This window comes from Pyxicephalus adspersus, chromosome 9 (assembly GCF_032062135.1).
Source record: "Pyxicephalus adspersus chromosome 9, UCB_Pads_2.0, whole genome shotgun sequence".
Classification (NCBI taxonomy): Eukaryota; Metazoa; Chordata; class Amphibia; order Anura; family Pyxicephalidae; genus Pyxicephalus; species Pyxicephalus adspersus.
In genome coordinates this window covers 33,534,096-33,555,620 of record NC_092866.1, presented here as the reverse complement: position 1 = coordinate 33,555,620, position 21,525 = coordinate 33,534,096, and the positions used below count along the sequence as shown (strand labels likewise).

The window sequence follows — 21,525 nt, the reverse complement described above, 5'->3', positions numbered from 1 at the left end:
TCTGTCTCCTCTTCTCTCTGGCAGCAGCACGTGTCTTCTCCTGTCTGTAAAGCAGAGCGAAAGAAGCTGACACAGCGGCACCTGCTGTTCCCTGTCCTAACTGCCGTACAGTGGAAAAAAGCACAGAGTGATCAGAAGGGGAATTTGAAGGACAGAGTGATCAGAAGGGGAATTTTGAATGACACAGTGATCAGAAAGGGAATTTGAAAGGCATAGAGTGATCAGAAAGGGAATACCGGTATGAATGGCACATGAGTGGTCAGAAGGGGAATAATCTTTCAGAATCTTTTTTTTTCTAGATTTTCCTCCTTTAAAATTGGGTGTGTCTTATATGGCGAAAAATACGGTAATCCCTTTTAATTCGTAGCTGCTCAACAGGACACTCTCCATCCCTGTCTCATGTACACCTGAGTATGAGAAACAAGATACTTACCATAGTATTCATTAATGATTACTCACACTTTTTCATAAGTGTATGTGGGTGCACAGAGTAACCCTACCCATCTGATTTACTACTTGGAAGGTTTTTCTAACATAATTTACTCAATGTGAATACTTTGTACACTTATACCTCCTAACTGCAGATTACAAATAGCTCCTGTAGGAGTAGTGACTAAAACAGCGCCAAACTTTGCATTTGCCCTGCTTGAATAACCTCTGCCACCTTCTACTTATGTGAAAGCAGAAATAAAAGACAATCAATACTGAGCAAAGAATCATTGATGCCCTCTAGATTAGAAAAATACCCTTGGACACAGGAGCAAATTTTTTTCTTTAGGATTACATTGCCATATGAGAATGGTAATATCTTGAGCTAATTTAAATAATTTTTTTTTTTTTTTATTGATAACTTTGTACTGCACTATATGACCCTTAAGCCAATTTAAAGTTCATGGGTCATGGCTTAGGTTCTTTAATTTTTGTTATAAGGATGCCATTTACAATACTGTTTCTTTGTATCCTTATTTACTAGTCACATACTAAGCCTACGACTGTATAGTCCTTGCCAGCATGAGCTAGTGTTACTTGAAACTTAGGCTGACATAATAAAAGGAGAGAAATACCCAATTGGAATGTAGTTCTAATTTGTAAAAAAAATTAAGAGGCATGACAAAAAGTTTACCCTTTGCGTGTTTAGGGGAGCTTATATGTCCTGTAGTATTATAGACAGTTTTGAGAATGAGCTGACAGAAAGGCACATAATAGTACTTTCTCCCCCCCCCCCCCACCACCATTCACTGTGGGCTGAAAAAAAAAAAAAAAAAAAACGTTTGGGTTTTATAGCAAAACAAAGTTTTAGGGTCAATATTAACAATGAGATCCCTGGTTTTTACAGTTACGTTTTGCCAAAGAGATCTTAAATTTGTTATTTAAATGAACAGTGGGCAAGTTGCTCAAATGAAGACAAGGCAATATCACCTTTGTTGGTTGACTAAAGAAAGGTTAGAGTCCCAAATTAGCAGTTTTGTCCCCACAACAGGAAATTACTATATAGTAATGACCATTTTCACAAGTGGTGCAGACAAAGCCCAACAGGAGGTTTTAACGCAGCTTACATCTTCCCAGTATAAAATAACAGATACTACAGATTATAAGAAATACAGAAATATTAAGCAACCACACATACATTTGTTGTTTTATTAATGCTGATCTGCCAGTATGACTTCCATATTAGTAACGCAAAACAAAAGGAAGTTTAGACTGCAATGAATAAGTGATTTTGAAGGAAAGGGAATGTAGGAGGTAAAAAGAAAGGCTTCAGTCATCTTAAATTTCTACAACCCATTCATAAGACCCCAAAAACTCACATGGTCAGCTAAGGGGCACAGCATCGTAAAGGGAAATTGGCAAAATTATACTGAATGTGCCTATCTAAAAATGAAAATGTGGAACAATGGGGTAGGGGCTTTAAAGAGCTGTGCTTTGTTATACATGTAGTAAAAAAAAATAAAAAAAAAAAAATAAAAGTAAATCTTCTAAAGTAATCTTAACAAGTTTACTTTATTCAATGAAAACAATACTAATTACCCTGCAGATGCCAGATAAAATAAGGAATGTTGAAAAAACAAGTGGAACATTCAGGGGCACCTTTTACATGACAGCACAATGAAGCCATCTACACATAAATGTAGAAATATACTGAGTCTGCCACAAGCAGTCTGCAAGTGGCAGAAGTTTGATTTTAAAATATCACGTTTGGTCATCTAGGTTGACAGTCAAATGGTCTAGTAAATACAGAATGTGGGAATGGGTAAGATGCTGGGCTGCATTTGGCAAAATAACTCTCGGGACAAGCACAGAATAAAAAAGAAAAATTATGTGGCTAGAAAGAAAAAGCTACCTCAATAAACCAAAAATTAAATAAACTTCAAAAATCACAAGATATGGTGGATTTATGCATGTATGTGAATGGCTTCTAGAAGGCTGCCTGTAGAATGATTCCCTCTTCAAGGCGGCTTTCAGGGACCTTCGGAAACAGGAGACACTGTTGGGGAATATGGTTACATGGAAGCCCCTTTAACAAAGTGGCACAGACACTGGGAGAGGAGGCAGTGAGGTCTTCACACAGGGAATCCTTCCACAGAGACTATACAGACGTTGCTACCTCCGAGTTTGTCAGCAAGGCAACTACGATCCTTTATTTCAGCTAAGCAGTTTGCCTGCCATTCATGTTTGATTCCTAGAACAAAATATCAGGTTAGAAAATCAAATAAAAAGAATTTGTGGTTTTACAAGTTATTGTCAAGAGTCTACCAAATATAAGTCTTACCAGTGAATTTCTTCTTGATTGCATCTTTAGAACTGGCATATATCATTTTGCTTTTCAGTGAAGCATCATCAGGAGCCCTTAGAAAAATATGAAAAATAAGTAGTTTTAAAACCACTCAGGGGTTTGCAGTAGAAATAATCAAATAACTTGAATTCAGATTTTGACCCAAGCACCCATGCCAAACTTTGCAACAAGTGGCAAAATGTTAACAGTAATTGCAGACCACTTTGGCCTAATAAAATCAAATTTAGCAGTTTAGGTCTTCTGGCTTTACTTTTCCACAGCCAGATTTAGGTACTACAGAAGTGCTAATTATCTATATGGACTAAGTGACGGACTTGTACTCATCCAGCCCTGGAAATCGCCAAACCAGTCCCATTTTCTGAAGTAAATAAATGCCATACATGCAGATCACCCCATCTACATCCAGTTCTAAGGTCATCTCCTTGGACCAGGCACAGCTGAATAAGCATTACTGCAACATAATCACCTTCGAAGAGAAGCACAATTTTCTCAGAATGAGATGGAAAGTCTCTAAATTAGTCTCTTGATTTAGGCTGGGTACACACCTGCAATGGTTCACGTCTGATATCAGAGGAGAATCTGGCATGGTACAGCGCTCGTCATCCATTGCCTGATGGATCATCCATCCACCGTCCTGGTAGATCCATGGACGATCGTAATGGAAGTAAAGGGGGAGGAAGCAGGGTGCCGCGCCATCATTCTTCCCCTCCCCATAGAGCAGAATGGTGCTGTATGTACAGCACACATTCATGCATTGCAGTGTGCAGTCATTGGAGTATTGCACGCGCGTACATAACCTATGCCTCTTTGGCACATCAAGATAAATAGTTATATCTATGCAACCTTCCTCCCCAAAGATAGTTCTTCTGGCTTTATCTTCCACCAAACATGACCACAAAGCCAGTTACTATTTCCATATCAACTCTTAAGCAAGCTAAAAAAACAAAAAACACAAAAAACACACAGGTGTGTCAGTGTTGGACATGTTTCTGCCAGATTTGTGACCCCACCTGCAAACTACAACAGTAGATGTAACTAAGCAGAGAGATAAGTGCATCAATAGCACTGAAACTCAAAAAAGAAAAGAAACAAAATGTACCATCTTGCAGACCCTCTTGTGGCTCCATCAGCACCAACATTTTTGCATTCTTCTATTGAATTATAAGCACACAGCTGTACAATGGGTGATTAGGACTAAATCTGAGCATGGTGGAGTAAAAGGAGGCAATTATGGAAAATGTCCTTACTCTGTAAAAGTCAGTCTCTATTGTATACTGTGCAAAGCACTGGGTAACAAGAGCTCCTGAGCCAAACCAGAACTATGGAAATGGGACTCTTCAAATTAACGTTAGCAGCCAGGTTAGGAGTCTGATCTGCAAAAACACTGGTCAGGTTGTAATTACTGTGGGCCAGAACCTGTTCTGCTTGTTGTACTGCAATTTATACTTATAAATGTATTTTAATATTTAGATTTATTAACACATCATTGCTATGTATGAAGTAGAGTTATGGCACTGAATTCTGATACAGACCATCACGAGGGAGTGGGTGCTATACTTTTTTTTTTTTTTTTTTAAAGGGTGTCCCTATTAAAACACCTAAACAGTTTTTACCTGGTTTACACTTTTATGAAAAGTGAAAATTTTTGAGTCCCTTGTACAGCTGGTATACATTGATCAGTTGTTGAAAAGACAATGTGAAGACAGACATCTGATTCAATTACCCATGATCTGTCTGTTGTAGGATGTAGACATGTTAAATGCACCTGTGTCTACCTCAAAATAACCTTAATTTAAATGTAGCAGAATAGGCTATAAATTGAACACTTACAACCAGCACATGGGGTTATACAATTGTTTGTCACTGAGAAACAATATCATCTGCCATATACATCTACTCTGAATAGGTGTAAAAGAAAAGGTAAAGAATCAGAAAATCACAAACTAAATCATCAGGGGTCTGAAATGGTTTTAATAATGTACAGGACTGAGAAACTTAAGGGATGGTAATGGCATGGATAGTAAGGTTGCTGCAGATGATAAAAATGATCTGCTGTCTAGAGCAGTCATAAGACATTATGAAAGGTGTCCTTCAATTCCAAAAACAAATTGGGCTTTCCTCCTCAACACTGAAAACTAGAGTATGGAAGTGGTTAAATCTAGAAATATTGCAAGTTGTCCAGCTGACTCCTTGTGGAGGAGTCAGAATAAAAAAAAAAAAAAAAAAAAAAAAAAGACTGGCTTTACAATTAATCCTTTGTACAATACATGAAGGCGCATGACCCTTTGCAGTTTAAGTGATCACAGCTTTATTACTGTAATGTGATCTTGTTTTCATAGTGTGCAACAATGGGCAAATTACATGATTTTTAGCAGCAAAAAAACAGAAGTTTTTGAGTCACAAAATAGGCAGGTGTGGAGCACTCTGGGATTTATTTATCATAGGATTTGCAGCAACCCTAGCCACCTAGTCAGACTTAGAAATTAGTACTCCTTTGAGATATGTAGGCATTGAATGCTGCTAGACATCACCATTGCACACTCCCAACAAGTTTAAATGTTGTCACAATTTAGATATGACTCATCAGCTGGGTACTGCTTTATTCTATGTGTGGATTACTTTGAGTAATGCTCATACACCTGCAAGTGCATCTAACATCAGAACAGATGTTAGGACTACAATGTGAGAGGTCAACATATTTATATGCATATCTGTAAGGGCAGTTTAAACATTAAAAGTTAAATACTTTGGGCAACAAAATCTAAGAAAAAAAAAAAAACAAAGAAGTCAGGCAACATTACTCTATACTACTCTTAAAAATAAACAATTGTTAATGTAGGATGTTATCAGGGGTCCAGGTTCTTATCAAATATAAAGTTTCCCGAGGCACTAATCCATCCTATACTCAGAACTAGTATTACATTCAATTGAATAAAGTCATTATATGGATGGTGCTGGGAAAATAGGTAACCAATTTTGTCATTTGATTAACTTGTACCACCTAAGACAAAACAATCTTAATTGCAAAATGTTGAAATGAAATATGTTTTTGTAGCAAACGTTTATTAAAATGTCCTTTCACCACATGATCTCACCAGAATATGAAGACTAGCTCTTCTTTCTTGCTCTCCTTGGTTTCATAGCAGCAGTCATAAAGAGCGTAACGGCAGTCATTTTGTGGTAGCATTTCAACAAAGCGCTTGTAAGGGTCACCAGTCTCACCAACATCTCCAACCAAGATCTCTTTGCCTTCCTCTGGAATGATAGTTTTCTTGTCAGCACTTAAGCAAAACAGGACTGCCTTAATGCGCTTACTTTTATCTTCTAAGCTTTTGTGCAGCTTCATAGCATTGAAAATTGTAAGGACACAGTCTGAGACCATCACTCCTGAGGCCTGAAAAAACAGAATAAATAAAATTATTTTTTTGCATCCAACACTGAATTTGCTATTGCCACCCCCGCAATTTGCCATTGCTGCTCACATCTCCTGTAGAAGGTCTGCATTGTGCTTTGCATCTCCCTGGAGATGCAAAGCAGCAGCGTTGGGGTGAGGGGGGGGGCGGGAAATTTAAAAGCAGATTACAATGTAATCTGCTTTAAATGGTTTTTACAGTAAAAAAACACCACACAACATGAAATAGAAAAAAAAAAGAACATTTTTAATTTTATATTTTATTTTAAGATTACATTGTTGTCCATTTCATTATTTTTTTAAATATTTATAATTATAATTTATGAATATAATAAATATAATTATCATACCTGGCCGGGAGTTAATCCTAAGAATTACAGGCCCACAATGAAAACAAAAATTTCTATGCAAAAAAATTAGGATCACTTTTTGCATCAAAAAAAAAACTGACAGAATTAGAACGCTAGGGGGGGGGGGGGGGGTTAATTACCCATTTTACTGCCCTTAGCCCTTACTAAAGTGGTCAATGACCTCATCAGAGCAAAGTCTCAAGGCAACTTTTCCCTGCTCTTTCCCCTTGATCTTTCCTCTGCTTTTGACACTGTTGATCACCCCCTTCTAATACAAATTATGCGCTCCACTGGTATCAGTGACACTGCTCTCCTGGTTTGCTTCCTATCTGTCTGACCGCTCCTTTCAAGTTTTTCAATGATAATTCCTCCTCGTCCACTCTCCTCCCTGTCGGAGTTCCCCCAAGGGTCAGTCCTTGGATCGGTTCTCTTTTCTCTGTACACCTCCTCTCTCTCCCTGACCTGTCTCCTTCAGTCCTGGATAAGGTCAGGTGTCAGCCATACCATCATCGATGTCTGACTGATCCATTCTGATTTTTGACACTCAACCTGGATAAAACAGAACTCATTATCCCCCCTACCCCTCTCAAATTCCAAATCTCCCCAACCCGTTTTTGGGGGACGGGTCACCCACCTGCTGTGATTATTCCACCCGGCACATTTTCAGCAGCTCTGAACGGACACCGGAGAAGCTGCTCTGCTCGCTCCGTTCTCTGCTGATAAGAGCCAGGCGGAGTGAGGAGAGCACAGCACAGCTATTAGGAGATCAGGATACAGGCTGTCCATCTCATAGCTGTGCAGTCTTTCGGAAGAAAGTGGGAAAAAAAAAAAAAAAAAAAAAAAAAAAGGAGTGTGCAAACAATGTCTCCACCCAGTGGGCGTGTGTAATGAGGCCATCAGAGTAGCATGTGTTAAATGCAGGATGTCACATTCCTCAGCCTTACATCTCTTTGTATAAACCTTCATATCCCCTAAACTATGTCACAACGACTTGAAATTTTCAGGGTACACAGGTAACTTCTAGTTAGCACCATTCACGATTCCAGCACCCCAGCTTTTACAAATTTCATGATATGGGGATCATAATTGTAAAATCTTGTGAAAATACAACATTGGGGTTGCAGTATTAAAAGCAAGTGCGCCTGGGAGTCCTAAATCAAAAATGCAAATTGGGGACCCCCGGGACCACTTCCATAGAAAGGAGCATTGGGGAAGGGCCCCTAAATCTATACTTATCTCTCACAAATCTATAACATGTTACTCCATCTGCTTCTCTTCTTTGAACCTCAATTCCCCTAGAATGGTGGGGTGTACAAAGCCAAAAATGTAGGTGCAGGGGTGGGGTAGGGGATAACTCCCTACACTAAAATGTAATTACTTTGGCAAACGCACTGCCCTGTTACACATTTCTAACACTGGAAACCCAATTTCTCTGGAATGGGGTAAAAAAAAAAAAAAAATTAAAAATGTGTGGGGAACATCTGTGGATTAACACCCTCCTTAAAGTTTTATCACAATGGCATCATTAAAAAAAAAAAAAAAAAAAAAAACTGCACATCAAAAGGAGATTGGAGTTTAGGTACTGGTAGAGTAAGTCATGGGTACCAGGGCAGACATTATGTATTTATGCCATGGAGATGAAAGTTTGGGGGGTGTTGACCACAAGTGTCCCCCACTTGCCCCTTTAATTCTGTTTACCTGCACCGCTCTGTTCTAGAAAATTGGGGTTCAAGGTAGGGAAACGGACATGTTGGTGGGCAGAGGTTTTTATGTTCTAATGATGCCATGCTAACGAAATTTCAGGGGTTTAATTATCTGTTCCCCACTTGCACCTACATTTTCCTGCACCTCCCCATTCCAGATAAATTGGGGTTCAAAGAACAGAAGCAGAAAGGGCAGCATAGTATAACAGGTATAGTTTGGTGAAAGGTAGGTAAAATATTTAGGGGGGCCACCCCAATGCTTCCTAATATGTTAAGTGGCCCCAGGGGTCTTTAATTTCCCCAGGGCTCCTAGGTGTACTTTCTTACAAAACAGCAACCCAAATCTTCCCATTTCCACAATTTTTTAAACTCATAATCCCCATATTTTGAAATATTGTTTGTTATCAGTAGCTATTAGAGTCCCATGTACCCTAAAAATTTTTGCGGGTGGATAAATTTCACAGGAAGTTTGTCCTACCCTGTCTGCCCTATTCCCATCTGCGATCACATGCATGATGATCTTTGTGTTACCTAGGTATAGCGCTAGGAGGTGACATCTGAAGTTAGGCGGAATTCACATTGGCTAAGTAAGGTTGCAAAGGCTGCATTTAGCCCTCACATTCCTCTCGCCAGGAACCACTGCTGCTTGAAAAACTGCTAGGCCTGAGAAGCCCAGCACTTACCGCCTGTTAACCAATCCTATGTGGCCAGCAGTTATCACTGTTACCAATCCCAGGTGCCTAGCAGTTGCCAAGAAGTAGTCACTCAGGAGGGGCATGTTTTACTGCCAATGTGAACTAAGCCTAATTTATTAGGCCACATTGATCACAATATTACACTAACACAAGGTATTACACTATTAAAACATGGAACTCTATGGAGTTGATTAAAATACACAGCACTGGACTGTTGAGGTATAATACAAAAAAAAAAAAAAAAAGCACATTGTCTTGGTGTCATCTTTGATTCTGCCCTCTCATTTACACCCCATATTCAGAACATTTCTAAGTCTTTCTTTCACTTTTATCTTCACATCTCCAAAATCCACCTCTACCTGTCCCGAGACCACCAAACTCCTTTTACATGCACTTATCTCTCGTCTGGACGACTGCTGCAGCCGGACCCGGCATCTCTTTGCAGATCTCTACATTGGCTTCCATATCACCTTAGAACCAAATTCAAGCTCCTGTGCTTTGCCTTCAAATCCCTACAGTTCTTGTCCCACTTACCTTTGTGACCCGGAGGAAAAAAAAAAAAAAAAAAAAAAAAAAAAAACACTCCCGCAGTTGCTCACTTTGCTCCTCCAATGACCTACTAATGACTTCCTCACCCACAACCCCATCACATGCAGATACAACCTTTGTCTGTCTTTTGAAACTATCACTACCTCCCACCACTACATATCTCCCATACTATTGTGTGCAAATTCCCCCACCAACTAAATTCAAAGCCCTTCGGGGCAGGGTCCTCCCCCTCCTGTATCACTGTCTGTATTTGTCGGTCATTTGCCACCCTATTGAATCCTAATAAATCCTGTTTAACAACAATATATTAATAATAAATTGAGCACTTGGCATTAGACACCCAGTTCAGCATTGTTAAAGCCCAATCCCCCAGGCTGACGCTCAAGGGAGCATGAACCATATCTAAAATCTTTGGTACAACCTGAACCCAAGATCTACTGGCTAACCCATCAGCCATTGCCAACATAAGTAATATCATTTATAACCCTTATTTTAAACACATTTGAGTCTAACATTGCAAAGCCTATGTAATGTATTTATTCAGTAAAACCTAAGACAATATAGAAAATGAATGGTAAAAAGTGATTTTACATAAAAGCAGCGAGTGCATGCCTTTAAGCAAAGCCATGTTATTCAAGTGAATTGCGAATTCAAGTGAAAAAGTGAGATGTCTGTAGTAAAACTATTCACTGTGCTTCAGTCCTGTAGCAAAGTACATCATGACCAATCTGTGAAACATGAGCTTAAAGCTGCGTACACACCTGCAATTTTTGTCGTTGGAAAGGATCTTTCACGATCCTTTCCAACGACAAGGGAGTGCACGATGCATGAACGGTACTGTACATACAGCACCGTTCATGCTCTATGGAGAGGGGAGGGGGAGAGCGACGGAGCGGCACCCTGCTGCGCGCTCTCCCCTTCCCTTTCATTAGGATCGGTTGTCGTCCATCGTCCGTGGATCCGGCAGGACGGTCTTTCGGACGATGGACGACTGTACACACGGCAGATTTTCGCCCAATAATTGGCCGATGCCGATTATCGGGCGATAAAAATCTGACGTGTGTACGTAGCTTAACATTGTATTTCAATACAAACTGAAGTGTAACAAGGGTCAGCATACTTTGCTACCTCCAGGTTGAGAAAGCCACCAAGTCAGACAGCCCAAGCTCTAATCCATACACTGCACTTCCACTTCACTAGGGGTACGTACCATCAGACAGACCAGCTAGGCCATCATCATAAGGCTATGGGGTAGTTCTTAGTAGCATGAATAGAGAAATTAGTATCAGAGTTTAAAAAGTTGATGAACAGGAATCTAAGGTAAGGCATGGCACCAAACTTTCCCCTCCTGAAATTGATCACAAGCAGAACACAACTCATATCACTAGTCTAGTTTCATATTAGTGACTCAATGTTAAACCATACACCAAGCATGACAGCCAAGTTGTTTCATAAAGAGGTTAGACATGATCCAGCTCATGTCACTTTTTTTTTTTTTTTTTTTACACACAAATCTTCATAAAAAAAGGTATAGATTGTGTACATCCTGTACTAACCTCTATATATCTAAAGATCATAACAATAGCCATAGAAATGTTGTTTCACATAACAGTTACAAAATAGTTTAACATGAAATTATAGTGCTACAAAAAAAACAATACAATACATTGCATTACAGTTATAGAAATCCTATATTCCTTTACAACAGATATATTGTATGTTTAGTGTACAAACAGTTCTGTTAACTAATCCAAACTATTTGTAAACACATAGAAAAGCTGGGTATCAGACACCGTAAATATTTGTACACCTCAATCATAGCACACCATTTGTTCCATCACAGCAGTATACAAATCTGAGTATTAAAACATAATCCAGGTATCCCAAGTTTCAGAGAACTTATCTATCCTATCTAGGGAAATTGCTCCAGCCTCCTCAATTAAAGAAAACAAAAATTTTAGTTTCATTTAATCTTGGGGATGGGCAGAGGAGATAAATTGAATCAGTATATCTTACAAAACACACAGGCCTTATAGAAATTATTTCATTTCATTACACGTGTTGGTTCGGTAACTATCAAGGCAAATTAAACAAATGTCCTGCAACATGCTGTGTCAGAAGATGGTCTGAATGGTTACTTGTCTAAAGTGTTTTTAGTTCACCTGAACAGAGCTCTAACGTGACACTAGCATGGCAAAGCACAAAGGGACCTAAACCTGTCAAATTCAACTGACTCTTTCTTGCAAAAAAGCACCCTAGGTCATCCTATTCATTTTCAAAATGCAGCTTGTGCTATTGCCTCACCACTTCAACTGTAGAAAACACAGTTGACACCACTCAAGTCCACTGTGCTAAAGCAGCCCATCTATCTAAAGCTTGCCCAGTATTTACAGTTTTACAGAGCATTAAAAATGAATGCCACTACAGCACGTTGCCACAACACACTGGGGAGCCACCAAAAGGATGCAGACGCTACATATTTCCTCATGGACACAATAAAGGCAGATCACCCATTCATAAACTAGTGAGGATAGCTATTCTTTCAGAACACAATAGTTGTAGTATATTTGTATCACATTGAGAGGAGGCTTTTTCCCGCCAGACCTGTTCCAAACGAGAACAACACTGATTAAAGTGTGGGCAAAGGCATTTTTAGACTGCCCCTATCATTTGCATCCCCATTGGGAATAGTTAACTTTCCTGGTGTCTATGCCCACAAAGCATTATTTAAAGGAAAAAGCCTTCTACAGCAGTGGTTGCAATCCGGTGGTCTGAGAAAACTTGGTGGTCTACAGAAACATCTGGATATTTGCAACTTCTATGTTTTATTATTAGAACAAAAATATTCTAATAAATTCTTATATTCTGAATGACAACTTGCCTTTATATTTCACGAACTGTACTAGAGAAAGAAAAACAAGGGAGGCGCAGCATGACATTAGTGTAGTCTTAAGTTGTATGAGGCAACCGTTACCGACACTTCAGTATTGTTTCCAGCCTTACAACTGTCACCCCGCTCGGCAAATACTGATTCTCATCCAATTTTTTTATTTATTTGTTTATTTCTCATATGCTTTCAGGCAACTGTGTATTTTCTATAAACATTTTTAATGGCATCAAAAAGCTTGACTATGATAACTAACATTTCTTGTTTGGTCTTAGATTTAAATGAAAAACCAATAATGAGTGTGAACAAGCATATTTTTCATTTCTTTAGTAATACCAAAGAACGCAACTAATAATAGTAACAATAGTAATACTTCACTTAACTGTGATCAATTATTTAGGGGCCCCCAAAGTCCTTGTCCAGCACTATTAGTAAGATCATTATTTTACAAATGTATTTATCTTAAAAAAAAAAATAATAATAATAATAATAATATTCTAGTGGCCTGCGGGATTTAAAACTATGAACTTAGTAGTCCATGAGGTCCAAAAGGTTGGTGACCACTGTTCTACGGGACTCCTGTTCTAGAAACTCTGGGATAAATTTACCTAGCAGGTGTCATGTAAAGATTACAGAGGGGTTAACAACCCCCACACCCCAGTTTGCAATAGGCACATATTGCAGTGTCTCTGCAGAAGTCATGTACCCCTATCTAAAGCCCTCTGTTGCCAATTTCCTGAACTGCACTTTGCCAACACTGGAAAGATGCTACACTTATGGCTCATTTTTTCCTTTATGTTCATCAGTCCTCAGCTAACCTATAGGACAATCAGACTCTGGTACAGATTTATAACACCCTCACACAAAGCACAGGCCACTTCAACAGCAGTATGACACCCCACATCTCTTGGGACACAGCCATACAGAAATAGAATAATACCTACCTGTCATTCTAAAACCATTAAATCCAAAATATAAAACGCATACCATTACAACACAGCACAGGGGTGCAATCCAAGAATCCAGCAAGCAATGCCATCAATCCAACCTTACATTTTTTAGGTTATTAAAAAATTCTGATTTACAATCCATGGGTCTGTCATGATGACCCACCAACATTCCCATTTTGTGGGCAGCCGGCAGCTATACATACAGCATCTTCACACAACACTGGAAACTGCTCGATTGTTAAAAATTATAAATGTGTCAAACGATATCTGTTTAACAGCATACCCTTACAGAACACTTATGGCCTGCAGCGTTACACGGTGAAATAAAGAGCCCAGCACCTACTCTGTGCAGAAAAGCTTCAGACCGAGGGATGGCAGCACTGAGATAGTTCCCCAAAGCTGACAAGTCAGTCCCACGAGCCCGCATCCTCAAGCGCGCAAAGGGCGGTGACGCATACAGTCCATACCCCTGCCACGGCTCTATTCAGTCTTTACCCAGAAATAACGTCAACTAGCACATTAGATGGACACCACAATAGCTCACTACAAGCCACTGACAAAGGCCACTACAATAAAAAGCAAAGTCCCTGCAACCGGACAAAGCGCCCCTCCCCACCTTTACAATAAGCGTGTCCGCGTTAGAAGCCGCTAGGCCACACCCAGAATCCGGCGCGTCCAGTTCCCGCCCTTTCACTACCCGGGAACTCAAGTAGCAAACGCAAGCACTGCAGAGAGCGCTCCCCGGTCAATACCGCGTGACCAGACGCGCCCATCCTACCATATACCTGCTGACAGGACACTGGCCAAAGCCCAAGCGGTAAGGAGCACCCCCTCCCACCTCACCAGTGTATAATTTTACCATCGCCCTCCCTATTCTAAAACCCCACACATGACAAAATGCGGCCTGTGACAGAACATGTCTCGGTGTTAAAAGCCAATTTAGCGTTTTTTTCGGTGCGGAATAAGCTTAGGGATAGGCGCAGAAAATGGCGGCACGAGGAATCGGCCCGGGGAGCAGGGCGTAGACCCACTGCAATATGAAGGCAAGCTCAGAACTCGAATCTAGGGTACTCACCATTTTTCACACGGGATAGAAGTGGCTGGATAAAGAACAAAGGGTTCAGTAGATAAGAAAGGGCAGCCGATAGCTCAAAAACTCTTAATGAAAAAAGGCCGTGCAGCTGTCTGCCAGACGCACACCAAAATGAAGCGTCTCTCTCTTCTCTTTCCGCTTTCTTTAAGCGCCGCACAATGAAAAGGGAGGGGCTTGTTTCCTGTCAGCCCTCGCACAGCCGACCGGGACATGTAGTTGGATGGGCGGGCATGAGGCGGGCCTATTGACGTGTTGATGCATGACTTGCCGTGGGTGTAATTGATGGACATGACGCTCGGGCAGCTTAATTTAGGGCTGACTTTTAATGGTGGCTGAGCCGTGTAAAATATGAATTGTGTCAGGAAGCAGTACCATGGTGGCATTGCTTTGTCTGAGTGTGTGCTTTATTATACTGTCACATGTAGGTTGTGAAGGAGTTTGTTCATATTCTCAACATCAATCATGCTTTGGTGAATGATCTGACCCTTCAAATACTAATTAGCTGAAATCGAATTGCAACGCATATCTTTATCACTGCACATAGCAATATCATTGGTATCAGATAAACAGACCTAAGGGGTACAAATTGCTAATTCCTAATGGAACACCTAGCGTCCTTGGTTGAGAAACATGGTCCTATTTCCCATATTTTTCTGTCCTGACACCCTAAACTATTCTCTCTGCACATCATACAGAAGTAGATCATTAGGTGTGTGGTGGTGACAATCAAAAGCTGCTGCATTACAGGTACATGTATTAGACCTGTTACCAGCAGACTTTGGTTCATATGAAGTCTACACATTCATCTGAGAAAAGGGTCCTGCAAACTCCCAATTTAAATACCAGACCCTGTAACCTTCTCACTGTCTAAAACAGGGATGTCAAACTCTGACCCAAGGACCAAATCTGGCCCCCAACGTCCTTTTTTTTGGCCCCCAAATGAATCCTAAATATGAACTGCAGGTGGTCCACCACTGCACTGAAATAGTGCCGCTACTACAGTTCTGGGCATCACTCACGTCTGTGGACCAGTAGGCTCTGTACCGTACCTATGGGTGGCCCCACATTGGACTGTTTTATGTGCATTTGAGTTTGACACCCCTGGTCTAAAACACGGTGAAGGTCTTCTAAAGCTGAAAGCTCATTTGAAGTGACAGTTTGCATTGCAGTTAAAGGAAACCTGTCATAAGGATAATAAAGATGGTGCCATTACTGACCATCTTTAAAATATTTCATGCCTAGCTGTAATGTTAATGCTTTGGCTGTAACACTTTGACCTGGAACACTTATTAGAAATATAGAATTCTGATGCTCATTTACTGTGTGGACATTTGGGGTGTTTGGTTTGAAATTTAATCAAGGCCTAACATGAAGCAGTTTTAGATGAATGACAGCAATTGGTAGCCCCCCTTTTTTCTCATGATTAAACTCATTTAGGATTGTTGTTAAACATCACCACATTAGAGTTAATGTGCCTTTAACCACCTGAGCATTACACTGAGGTCTAGATTTCTGTACCAAAAGTGATCCACTGTTTTTCATGAAATTTTTTTTTAAATTGTAGACCTGTATTTTTTTTTTGCCCGTACGAAGGTCGGGCATACCGGCTAGGTGGTTAAAGACCTTAAGCTTCATAAAGATGTTACATTTCTGTCCCCGGAAACTCTTTTGTGATGGATTCCTGTTAAAGTAGAATAAGAGTGCTGTACAGCTCAGTTCTATGGAGAGAGGAGAGGAAGGATGAGTAGGAGGCACCTTGCTTGCACCTCTATAGGATGTGAGAGCAGTCACTGCTTGGTCAGATCGATAAACAACAGAGGGCTGCTGTACACATGCTAGATTTTTGTCTCAGATGATCACGAATGTTTATCTGGGGCAAAAATTATCTATCATGTGTACATAGCTGAAAAGATGGTCCGATTTCAAGAAAAGGATGAGTAATCAATATTGCCTTTGGTCTCAGCTGTTCTTTCTTCCACTACTGACTTTCATTGGCTTTTTTCACAGAGGCAGAGTTGTAGTCAATTGTTTAAATGGTTTGGCACAAGTCTAATTTTAAGCTCTTTGTAACTTTGTAAATGTTTGATGAACACGTTGCCATAAAATGTGTTTACAAGTCAATGTTTGAATGAACAAGGCCTTACTTTTGGTAGCGTGTTTGGACTGTTGTGTTCATAACATTTATTATTTCTTTATTATTATGTAGAAAAAGTGCTAGTACTTTCAAAAAGGCAGATATTTGTTTTAAAAAAAATACATCTAAAAGTGAACTTAATATTTTTCCCTTCCATGCATCACTCCCTCCTTCCTCACTCCAATTCAGCAGGCCCTCTATTTTAATTTTTAACATGTTCACCATGCTTTAATTGCAGCAGATACCTCCCCTTCAGGCCAAGTGGTCAGTGTCTTCTGATACCTACCCACTGTACTCTGTACAGACTACCCTCGCACAACCATTCGAGGAGGAACAATAGTAAAAGGCCTGTAAAATCTCTCAATTGACTTCCTGCTGCTTCCCTGCACAACTGTCTAGAGATGACTGTTTTCATCTGAATACATTTCTAGGCATAAGTGATTGTCTACCTAGAAAAAGGTCTAAACTATGTATATATATTATATGACATATCAGAAATTCAGATGTATCCTTTGGCTCTAATTATGTGGCAAAGGGTGATCTTAAAAATTTTGTTAATGACCATTAAATACTTAGTCTTGAGTGTACCTTTTAGTTTAAAATCTCAGCCCATTCAACGTTGACATTACAAGTTACAATGTTTATTATAGCTAAAACCTGGCTAAACATAGGAGAGGGATGAGGAATGTCTGCTTGGGACATGACTAAGAAGATGTGACTTGAAAACCTTGTTATCATAATATATAATTTTGTTGAAGCTTCTGTTTACTATTTGTGTCTGAAGGAAAAAACATGAACTGCTATATAAATCATCACAAGTCTCAGGTATGCTGTTTGTAAATCATCTAAATTATTATTAAGGCAAGCTTTAAAATGCTAATAAAAGTACATAAAAACGCATATAAACGCAATAGGAACAATTACATGAGTTTTTAAAAAACATCTATGTGGACCCAGCCTAAAATCTTGGGATGCCAGTATACTCTGGCTTTTTCAAACCTCCTAAACCAGATGATAATTATAGTATGCAGTAGTGGATGGTAACCTACATATTTTCTATCACAGTCTCTCAAAATGTGTTGTATCTATCCAATATGTTGCTTTAGATTTGGATATGGCTCTCCCATAGGCATGCACAGATTCTTTGCTCTAAATAAGTTCACCTGTCCTTTGGGAGTATTTCCATAAACATGATTATTTTTTCTTAATATGCAGGTAAAATGGTCAAAAACATCGTCCACAACCTCAAACTAACTTATCTGGTTGTAATACCCGTTTGTGGAAATGGTATGTTTTCAGAATTCTTGCTCTTAGGTGTTCATGTACATTAGCAACTAGATTCTTGAAAAAAAAATCATGTTGACACCTGTTCCACCTGATGATCAGGTTTCTTATATAAAGTGCGTAACAGCTTGTGTTAACTTTACAGGCTGCAATTCGTATTTAGTGTAATCATAAATAATGTAACAGAGCATATTTAGAGCAGAGTCTGAGTAGTCTGAACGTCAATACTTCTGGTTTCTGAGATTTGCTTCAGCAGCAACCTTGTATTTTTATTATTGTTATGCATATAACATTTCTTGATGGGTATCATGATAGAGAATATTCCTGTAAATGTAAAGAGTCCCATTTCACTTCTTTGATGTTAATGGTAGCAAAAATACATCTATCCTTGAGACTATATTAATTCAGCATTGTTAAGTTAGAGGCGTACTATAAGAAGGTGACACGCATCTTTTATTTTTTTTCTTTTGAAATTCAATGGCTGAGCTTTGGTTACTTTTCATTTTTATTTTGTAAGAAAAGAACTGTCTCCACAATCTTAATTTGCTAAAAAGGAAAGTTTACCTGCAAATTGGGTGCATATTTTGTTAAACTGTGAAAACACTTTCTAAATTTCCTTATATGGACTCAGCACAGTTCTTTTCTATTCTGACATTTCATTATTTTGCAACTGTTTGCAATATAGGAAGTGGAGAAAATCCGCCTGTACATAAATATCAAGCAGTAATCTGCTTTCTGTAACATGATGGTTTGTAGTACTGAATGCTGTTTAGCAGTTCTGTGAGCAAATTGATGAGATACTTGACTAAATCAATATTCGTTAGCAGACTACACACTTGGTTCACATTATCACATGAAATATTTTCAGTTTTTAAATACACATAATATGTTACTTTTGATGATTGCATTCATCAGTGTTGTTAACTAATAATATTGTTAAAGCAAGGGTGTTCTGCAGTCTGATTGATTGGACCTTATTTATTTAAATATTTACATTTATTAGTTTATATATATTTATTTAAGTTCTGCAAGGCTGCAGAAGATATACTTTCGGTGAAGCTGGGTGATCCAGCAAAACTGGACAGCAAGTGTTTTCATTCCTGGACTAGATCCAATCCAGGTTTGCTGCACTTGGGTTTACTGCAGAATGTTTATCTTCTCCAGCCTTGGAGAGCTTTAATAAATCAGGCCCAGTACACACACATAATGAGCAATATATTTATTAAATGTACAGAAAAAAAATCACAATATACAAGGTTATTAATACTGGTACATATGGTGCCCTGTATATAGTTTTGCCTGGGAACGGGAGCTCTGAATGATTAATATACACAGCAGCCCAATCAACTGGATAATAAACCTCTATTTTATTATGTAGTCATAACACGAAAAAAATAATAATTTGCTTCCAGGAAGTTACTATCAATATAACATGAATTTAACTGTAAAATGTAATTTTGTGCTGTATCACTAAGACCGAGCTAGTAAAAAGAAACAGGTGCGTTATTCTGCAGTTGCTGGAGGGAGGAGATTCAGCACTGCATGATCTTGTGTCAAGCTGACGGCGAAAAACTGATTATAAAAGGCTTCTTTTTTTCTGATTCCTGCCATGTATTTGCTTGGGCTGAGAAACCAAGGATTGCCCTATATGTCCTAATATGGCCATGTAAGCTGCAGAGGCGTTCCTTCTTCTTCATCAGAGCTAGCAAGAGGGAGGGGGCGAAAAGGCCGTCTGAGACTTCCTTTTTTGGAAACATAAAACCTTGCCTTGATGTGAAGGCAGAGCAAAGAAGACATCCCATGATATTTAGTAAGATGTTGTGGGAGGTTGGAGCTAATGGTACCCCGAATGTGGTGTGGGCCATTGTTTTGTTTTATGGCACTGAATTATTCAATGTTACCAAACCCACCATAAGGCTTACCTTGTATAAAGTCGGTCACAGTGATTGCAAGCAGTACATTGAAGGTGAAAATACACTTTAATAGTTTTTTATGATCTCTAATTTTTTATTCTTGTTCTCAGTTAAAGCTGCGTTGTTAGTGTGATTATAACAGTAGGTAGTTGTAATGATGTATGTGTTTTTAACAATATATTCCCCACCTGTTGGCAGAATATAGTATAAAAAAATACATATAAATCTTGTGTATATGTGAATATGTTTGTATATTTATATAAACATTCTACATTTAAAAAACATTTTATATAGAACAGTTAACAGTTCAACTTTTCATGTTCACAAATACATGTATGGTTGTTTATAAAGGGGTTTTATTTTGTTAGTGTGAGTATATTTATTGCTCAAGTGGATTTTATGAAGCCATATCAACATCTTCATAGAAAGAAACATCATCTACTGTTCTAATAGAACAAAATAAAAGTTGTAATCTTTTCAACCTGTATTCCTTACAATTTTTTTACTGAAGGAAAGAATTTTGTTCAAACAGTAATGCTTGTGTTATAGCTCTTCAATATGTTGAGAAAAAAACATACTAATAGTGTACATTTACTTTCAGTACACTAGACTGGTGCCCTTTGCCCCCTGGGTCTTGCAGATACCTGCACAGTGATACAGGGCCTCAGGTAGGGTGTGTAAGGCCATACTTAGAGCAGAGATAGCACTGGGTGTGTTTGGAATGTAACATTAGCTACCAAGGCCCAGATATCAGAACTCAGTTTATGTCTAGGCTAAATATATGCCTTCTCATCAATATATATTTTTAACAAACCTCAACAATAAATATATTTCTGTCATTAATAGTCAACGTTTGATCTTGATATAGTGGCTTCATAGAAAGTATATAGAAATTCTACTATTAGTAACACATGGCAAGATTTTTTTCATTGCATAGCCATTATTTGTCATAAGACAGCAATGCTTTGTGATGTTTTCAATAGATTAGATAAGGGGTTGGCAAACTTCCATGGCCAATAGGCCATTTCCGGGGTGGGTGAGAGCACACTGGGCCGGACTCTGAGTCCCACCTCAATGGCTCCGCCCACCAAAAGGGACCGCCCCTGAAGTCCCTTCCCTCTATATGCATTGCGGAAGTATCAATGCTGGCCGTTATTTAAGTTCTAAATAGGGGGGCAACAGCAAGGAGGAGGCTCCGGTAGTTCCTGGGCTGTATCTGGCCTAAAGGCCGGAGTTTGCCGACCCCTGGATTAGATGTTAGAATCAATAAAAATGCTAAAAAAAAATCCTATGCAAATTAGGGCATTCCTAATTGATATTTGTGGGTTATAATATTAGTGTCTGCACCCTTCCAGGGAAATTCCCTTTCACTTTCTGTTCTCAAGTTACAACAGGAAATCAAAGGACTTCTTTCCACAGAGAACAATATTTTTATCCCAGAATTTTTGTGGAACAAGTGGCTCTTTTGGAGGAGACAGACATACTTATATGTATGATAAATGCTATCTGTTGACAGTAATAGTCAGTGGGGAAGCCAGTTGTGTAGTATATGTGCACTTTCTGTAAATGCTGATATTACAATATATTGAAAGGGTGTACTATCTAATAAATATTTTCCTAGACTGATTCCACAATATTATAATACAGTTAAGTGTCTAATACAAAATCTGTTGCTTTTTAACATTTTAAATATTCATACATTTATATACTGGATTTTCTAGGAAAACTGAACAAACAAAGCCAGGGAATGCAGGGTTTATG

General features: G+C 38.9%; 2 protein-coding genes and 1 long non-coding RNA gene across 4 annotated transcripts in view; 1 reads left to right on the top strand and 2 right to left on the bottom strand.

Moving 5' to 3' along the window:
- The window catches only part of LOC140337598 (uncharacterized), a 402,692-nt gene that overhangs the window by 3,950 nt on the left and 377,217 nt on the right, over positions 1-21,525 (bottom strand). The window lies entirely within an intron of this gene.
- Positions 1,625-14,575, bottom strand: CFL1 (cofilin 1). Its single transcript, XM_072421316.1, has 4 exons — positions 14,416-14,575; positions 5,890-6,188; positions 2,771-2,847; positions 1,625-2,680 (listed from the first exon to the last, which is right to left on the bottom strand). Exons 1-4 carry the CDS (start codon positions 14,416-14,418, stop codon positions 2,562-2,564), a joined length of 498 nt encoding a protein of 165 aa, XP_072277417.1. The 5' UTR covers positions 14,419-14,575; the 3' UTR covers positions 1,625-2,561.
- Positions 14,006-21,525, top strand: part of MUS81 (MUS81 structure-specific endonuclease subunit) — a 160,637-nt gene continuing 153,117 nt past the window's right edge. The window contains exon 1 of one of the 2 annotated variants that reach the window (XM_072421314.1): positions 14,006-14,157. The gene's annotated coding sequence lies outside the window, so the exon portion shown is untranslated. The remainder of the gene's footprint in view (positions 14,158-21,525) is intronic. The other variant, XM_072421313.1, reaches the window with a different exon arrangement.

What these genes read in the sequence shown, in the direction of transcription:
- CFL1 (XM_072421316.1), bottom strand. An exon ending in GAGCTAGTCTTCATATTCTG is followed by an intron (nt 2,848 to 5,889) that starts GTGAGATCATGT and finishes TATTTTTCTAAG; the next exon opens with GGCTCCTGATGATGCTTCAC. An exon ending in AATCAAGAAGAAATTCACTG is followed by an intron (nt 2,681 to 2,770) that starts GTAAGACTTATA and finishes ATTTTGTTCTAG; the next exon opens with GAATCAAACATGAATGGCAG.